The following is a 7,655-nucleotide window of genomic DNA, read 5'->3' as shown; positions in this document are numbered from 1 at the left end:
ATAATGACCGGAGAATTATTGGAATTTTTTCATTGTCTTTGATATGATTTTATTCATCTTTAACCCCCAAATGTAGTGTGGTTTGAATAGATATGTCTTTGTTTTTTATGTTTTGGGATATGAACCTATCTTTTTCTTTCGTTTTGCTCATGTCATTGTCAGTTTCGCTGCGATTTATGTATATCCACACTTTCGTCTGAAATTATAAAAACATTGCACCTTTTTGGATATAAATTTGAAAGAGTGATTAAAATATGCATTGCAAAATAACTGAAAATCAAAATGACCCAATTTAAAAAATTATGATTTTGAAGTTCTTTATTTTCTCGAAAACCTTTAACACAGTGTCATCTCTTTGTTTCATTTACTTTGGTAAATTATCACACATGCTGTTCAATCTAGATTAAAAAGTCCGAAATCCAATGATTCGGTTACTCTATAGTGGAGCAGAAACATTTTCTAATTCATATTGAGAGTTTCATATGACTAAAGACGGTCAAAAACGTAATTTTTGTTTTTAATTTCAACTTGCTTTTTTAAACTTATTGTGATTCAACAAATTTAGTTTTTTCTATTAGATCATCTGCAGGGTGGTCCCAATGTACAGTTAAACTTACACTGTGATGATCCTGAAGAGGCAAATAAGATGAATACAACGCATACATCAGCAACGACACACTATAAACACAGACAACTATCTACCAAAGAAATGGCTTTGACAACAGGCACTAAAGAGAATGCTGAAACGTCCACTGCAACAACGAAAGAATACGATAAAGAGGAAGAAATTGCATCGATAACAGATACTAATGATAATCATGAAACGTTCACTGTAACAACGAAAGGATATAATAAAGAGGACGATGGTAATGTAAATTATTTTAAAGATATAGTTAATATGAGTTTGAAGCAAAATACACACATATCAATTATTTCTTCGAATATTGACTTCTCCATACTTCATAACAAACATATTATAATCCTGATACCTTTGATAACTTTATACAACAAATACAGTCAGTATGCATTATATGATATAAACAAAACAATATATATGCCAATCTGAATTTAATGTATCAATACAAGTGTGAGAGAAAAAACTATTTTCTGATAAACGTGTGATTGTTGTTAAACCTAATCATGAGTATTTTGTTTTGGCCTATTTATATGCGACCTTAATAATCAAAGGAAACGAAGCTTTCGAAAGACATACAATTTATTGTTTTTACTGCCTTGATAGTTGCAAAACAATAATACTGACAACATGGTTTTATATGATATTTAAGTCGAAAGGAATAGTTTGCAATGTCTCATTTTACAGATCAGGATACAAACATGTACATCCATATAGGAGCAGGTGCAGGAGGAGTGCTTGTGATTATAGCTATTCTATTGATAATACTTTGTACAAGGTAATTGCATATAACATTACTTCATTATAAGTCTATATTTGCATTTACTAACTATGATATTTATGTCACTTAAATGGACGTACTGTGTTTGTTGGTTTCTGTTCTTAACTGTGGTTATCCTTCATCAGATGCAATCAAAGAAAAATAGGGTCACTCATTAATAAATACTGATGGATCATAACATGTACGAGCAGGATTTGAAAAAAAAGAAAATTTCTTATAACCTGAAATCAGTAAAACGTTGAAATAAATCATTTTGATTACCGAAATACTGACAACTGGTCGCCTTATACATGTTTCCCAATCAAGCTGTCAACAAGAAATTGTATCGGCAGTAAATCCCATTTCCCAAATATGTTTTTTTTTAAAGTTTTTAATGATCTGCAGGCTCACGATTATTTGTAAAGCATACGTTACCTTACACTGTTCATTCCCGTCAAATTAATAGAAAGGTTGTGGGAAATAACCAGCCAATCATGTGGGTCATGGTAATGATTATTAAGTTATCATGTTTGTCCAGACTGTGTATTCAATATTTCAAACTGTACGTTAAGCATTTACTAATAAGTACTTTTCTTAGACCGTACGTTGATAACCGTTAGGAAAATGTCAGATATTTTGTTTCAAGTGTCATCATATTCAATATACTATAAATCTACCAAGTTGATTTTCCTTCTGTCGTTACTACAATCCCGTTCCCTTGTCATGAATGTGATCTTCAGAATTTGACTTATTACCAGGTTTGATTGAAAGAGGGACGAAAAATAACAGAGGTAGAGTCATACTCATTGATAAAAAATAAACTGACAACTCCATGGCTAAAAATAGAAATATAAACAAACAAATAATCGTACAGAAGACACAACATATACAATTAAAGACTAAGCAACACGAACCCCACCAAGAACTTAGGGTGATCTCAGGTGCCCCAGAATGGTAAGCAGATTCTGCTCCACATGTGGCACCCATCGGGTTGCTTATGTTATTACAAATCCGGTAAATAGTCTAATTGAGTAGGTCACATTCGTGAAATATAAAAGGTAATGTAGTAACGGCATAAGGAACATATCCGATATCATCTGTGAAACGGTTTTTCTATAACGGTAAACAAACTCGTGATGTCATCCATAAAATTTACGAAGGGATGATTTCAACTTCACCATTTGCAACTCTTGGTTTAATAGTTTCCTTGTGCAAGACTTGTACTTTCTTGTACTAACATGAGCAATAACTGTTGCAGAACTTGCTTACCCTTCCGGAGAACCTAAGGTTCGTGTTGCTTTTTTTTTTGTCGCTTTTTCTTTTCTTGTTTATAATTTTTGTCATTTTGTTTTATTTTATTCGTGAGATTGAATGTCCCTCTGGTATCTTTTGCTTGTCTTTCTTAATATTTTTACTAATTAATCAACGAAATTTTCATATATGAACTTTCCATAGCCACTGTCTATGTTTTATGCAATTCTTAATCAAATGCAGTCAAGGTCAACATGGTCATCTCATGATCATGGTATATATTAGTTGCAATTGGCTAATTTTAATTAGAGTGACAAAACAGGAAATCTAATGATTTTCATATATATTTTAGTCATGGAGCAACATATTTTATTTGATATTTATCTATTTGAAACAACACAAAGATACAAATAACACTAAACTGACAAAACTTCATGACCAGAGCATACAGAAAATGTTATTTTGATAAAAACAAAACTTAGATAAATTCTCCGAAAATAAGAAACCGGAACATTTATCAAATGTGATCATATTTTAAACATTCTAAACGGAACTGTATACGGACGCTGACATACTATCCTGTAAAAAAAAATACTATTGTTATTTCATTACTCAAAAATTATCATCAAATCTCCGAAAACGGGAAACCAAAAAATGTGTAAATGTAAATCAAATTTAATTTTGATTTTAAATGTAAATTCAGATTGTTTGTCAATTTTTTAACCCAAAACAAATACTGAATTCGTTGAAATTTTTAAAATGTTTGATGTTTGTAATATGAAACTTGACCTTTGATAGTGGGGGTAATAGCACTATATAAAAACAGACTGTAAACAAAATTGAAAATAACTTGATTTATCTGATATATACAAAGTATAAAAAGCACCTAACCAAACGATTAAAGATACAACAAATAATAATCAGAGAGTCCTCGTCAAAGCTTTTACCTTAACGGGGATATTAATGTCCGTTTATATAAAAGCTGACATATAAGTAACCTCCTTTGTACTTTATACTCTATATTTTTATTTTTGTTTATTAATCATTTATGACAGTACAATTTAATTTGAAATTGAAGGCAAAGATCAAAGAAGAGAACAAAAATAGAAAAACAAATTGCGCATGACAGCAATGATCCTGATTCTAATGACGGCGAACTAAAGGATAACATTCTATACGTTTCTGCAGATCAACAAGATGTAATGGAGGATGGTAATTACCATATGGTAGATTTAGAAAAGGAACCGGTCGTCAACTTTGGTGTATCGAACAACCAAAAACAACATATATCTACCTTTGACAATAGCAATAATGAATATGCCGTGGTAGATAAAGGGAAACAATCTGACAGTGTTAAAGATGATTCTCCTTTGGACGTACAGAAAAATAGCGAACAAGATATGGAGATGTCTGGTTTACATGTAGATCAGACATATGCAGTGGTGGATAAAACAAATAGAGGAAAAGCTGACGAATGAAGACAAAACTAAACAACTAGTTCGAGTTGGCAGACTTGTAGATTGAAGATTTCTTTGTTTTCATGCAGTTTTTGTAACAATTGTTTGTCAATTTCTAACTACAAACGATAACTGAAACGAAATGCATTGTTATATGGTTAGTGCTAAATGTGGTGTGTTAAATAAAACCATACTGATTTATCTCTAACCTATATCTGGTAAAAACTATATAACAATATGATGCAGATGATTTAATAGGTTTACTAGTTTTTGTATAGATTTTGTAATGATACATGTTCATACCATTTACTTTTTATCATGGACATTTCAGTAAGTAAGTAACCTTTTTTACAGCTTAAGAAAGTAAAAACAGGAAAAATGACAACAAGTTATAAAATAACATAAAGGAACCCATATAACTCATTAATTAAAGGAGTAGGTCCGGTAAAGGCCGATTTTGGCCTCAAATTTCAGGTCTATCTAACGAAGAATTTTGGACACAAGTGTCTATTTTAATTGATTTGTAAAAGATTTTAACTGATTGAGTCATTAAAATAGCTCCGATTCAAGCTTAAAAGGAAACTTCACAAAAAAATCAAAAAATGATATTATGTTCATTCTGTATAAAAATGCTCAAATTCATGAATATTAAAGTTTTATTCTGCTAGATAAGAGATCACCATCGATTTTAAATTTAGAGTATCAATTCTCTCCGGTCGGTCATTTTGTTACCTTCTCCGATTTGCACCCAAGACATGTCCAAGAACCAAAACTACAATTACCCGATGTAGTCGTAATTGCGTGTCGATATCTTGTCAATCGTACGGTTGTTTTATCCAACTAGTTAACTATAACTAAGTTGATACGGAAAATTTTCTTATCTTTTTTTTTAATAACCATGATCTGTTATTTTTAACAATAATGATTATATTGAAATTAGTTAAAAAGTAAAAATTTCAAATCATAAATAAGTGTTCCGTGAAACTTGAATTGTTTTCGGAAATCTAATTAGTTCCTAATTCTTTTATGTAATAAACTTTATTCAAATAAATTAGGATCTTCGCTCCACTGATCACCTGCATGGCTAAAGGTATTACTCCCAAAGGTATTGCAGGGGGTGTGACACGTCCAGGTATTCAAGCGATTTCCTGTCGAGTTGCAAATTCATGCATCGTTTCACCTCTTAGGGTATTGGTCAGTGTACACGGCCGATAACTTATAACTTTCCATTTTGAACTATTAAGTGTATAATATGCATCTCTATCTTGCGTGTCCGAAAGTGATATTATATACTAGTCATTACTAAACTCATACGCTTGTTTATGAATAACATTTCTGATGTAAAGAAAATTATTTAAAAAAATATAGACAATACCTAGAAATAAACGACAGATTTGATGAAATAAAAATCTATATACATGTACATATTTTTTGTCAATGGTGAAGGACAGATCGGACCATACCAGAAATTTTGATTTAAAAAAATATACGCACTTTCGACCATTCGTATATACGCCAGGATAAAAAGTTACGGAACTATAGCGAAAATTCAAATATATACATGTATACATTGTACATAAGAAAGAAACATACATTTTGTGTAAATTGGGGTAAAAGTTTTGTTAGTAGACTAGTCCACGTATGCCAACAGTATGTTATCATCAAATGTCGAAAAACTATTGTATACCAAAAGAAGAAGAAGAAGAGATTTAAATACAGGTCGATATATAACTTTCTTTGGCTAATCGAAGTTATGAACATTTATATATCAATTAGATTGTTCTCGAATAAAGGAAGAAATTCGTCATCATCACAATTGTTCCGACATGCATGTTATATGTACGCGGGTGCGTATAAACACTGCTAAGGAGTCCTTAGTGCACTAAGGACTTATAACATGCCACTAAGGACTAGATGGAGTGCTGTTACATGTAATTTCCTAAGGGATGTGAATGTTTTCCAGGAACACTATAGAGTATCAAAGTTTCAAATCAATTTCGGGATTTATTTTCTTTCTTGATAGTCAATGACAGCAATTTAAAGAACAAACTGCTTGTCCGCTTTATGGGTATTCTTGCCAGTTGAAACAGACTTATAACATGAAACAATAGGGAAAGATGACATTAAATTCGTTCTGGTTTTTTTTTATACATTGTTGGTCAAATAGCTAAAGTATTATATATAGTTGGGCCCGATATAGTTACGGTGTGAGACGAAGACTATTTTGTTCAGGACATTCCTGATTATGTATAAATTTTGTTGATGTTTTTCACACTTGAAGAGCATATATGTTCGTAAATTTCGATTCCATTCCAAAAAGATTCTTAAATTTTCTGTCAATTTTTTTCAAAAATTATCAAATATCTGAAGTATTCGTGCGTTGTGAGATTTGAAATATTTTGATGAAAACATTACTTCCTAAATAGGTAATTAAAGATTACTTTGGATGGACTTAATTATATAATTGCAATTGTTAATGATCTGTTTGAAATATTTAAGGCTGCCGATTCTAATCTAAGATAGTACAATTTTTAGTTTATACACTCGTGATTAGAAGGCTATTTTTATTTATGAATTTATACTTCAATTAAAATAATTAAGTATTTTATCATTACTGAATTAATATCAAAAGTCATAATTCATTTAAAAGTGATCTTATCATGCTTAAGCAAAATATAAAAATATACAATAGCTATCCAGTTATTGTGCGACATTATTATTCCCGTTAATTATTTTTTCATTTTTTTTACATTTCTGCAGGGACGTTTATATAAGTCCTTGATTTCTGTGTCTAAAACTTTGACTGACTCCCGTTTTCAATTCATACGAAATGTTGATCACACCTTCCAGCCAGTAAGCCGTGACGCCTAGATTTCACTGAATGAGGATCAAAGAATTAGAATTACATAATGCTAATCCTTTAATTACCTTGAGTTAACCGACGCACTCAACATTCTTTAGGTGTCACAAAACAATACACATTTTATTTCCACCGTACAAGCAAGTGAAAATGTTTGCTGGAATGAAGCAAAAATGTCAGAATACAAACGTGTATTTTTATTACACTATTGATCATGTCAATTTCATATGTTTGTTTAAAGTATTTGTAGAATAAATCATAAAAATGTTTTATTGTATGAATTAATTTTATTATTAAAATTCGTTTTAAAATATCCACACGATCTAATTTTAAAAGTTGCATGGCTATCACTTATTTTTCGTTGGTTAATAGCTACACCAAAAGTCGTCGATGCGCTTTAAATCGCGTTATGAGATGGTAAACGAACAAGACTTAAATGAGATATTTTCACTCCCGGCATGCATCAAATACTTAAACTACGTCACATAAGTCAGGAAGTTTCAAGAAATAAAATTAATAATTCCCAATTTTCTCCTTTATTTGATTTCATATCAAAATAAAACTTGGTGAATGTGTTTTTTTATGGTTTTATGAACATAATAAGATGAAAAGTGAAAAATCGCGAATTTTCCCTTTAAATATGAAAAAATCTATCAAATATGCGAAAAAACGTCACTTTTCAGATGGTTTTTG

The 7,655-nt window shown here is 30.7% G+C and overlaps 1 protein-coding gene across 1 annotated transcript; it reads left to right on the top strand.

Moving 5' to 3' along the window:
* Positions 1-1,326: 1,326 nt before the first annotated feature.
* LOC134686481 (uncharacterized) lies at positions 1,327-6,069 on the top strand. Its single transcript, XM_063546147.1, has 2 exons — positions 1,327-1,412; positions 3,724-6,069. The coding sequence occupies exons 1-2, from the start codon at positions 1,336-1,338 to the stop codon at positions 4,121-4,123; spliced, it is 477 nt and encodes a 158-aa protein (XP_063402217.1). The 5' UTR covers positions 1,327-1,335; the 3' UTR covers positions 4,124-6,069.
* Positions 6,070-7,655: the final 1,586 nt, after the last annotated feature.

Source organism: Mytilus trossulus, chromosome 10, assembly GCF_036588685.1.
Source record: "Mytilus trossulus isolate FHL-02 chromosome 10, PNRI_Mtr1.1.1.hap1, whole genome shotgun sequence".
Lineage (NCBI taxonomy): Eukaryota > Metazoa > Mollusca > Bivalvia > Mytilida > Mytilidae > Mytilus > Mytilus trossulus.
The sequence above is the reverse complement of the archived record's forward strand: the minus strand, read 5'-3'. Positions and strand labels throughout refer to the sequence as shown.

Excerpts from the sequence above, each read along its gene's own strand:
- LOC134686481 (XM_063546147.1), top strand. The coding sequence starts at position 1,336 with ATGTACATCCATATAGGAGCAGGTGCAGGAGGAGTGCTTGTGATTATA. Across the intron at positions 1,413-3,723 it reads TTGATAATACTTTGTACAAG|GCAAAGATCAAAGAAGAGAA; the intron begins GTAATTGCATAT and ends TTGAAATTGAAG.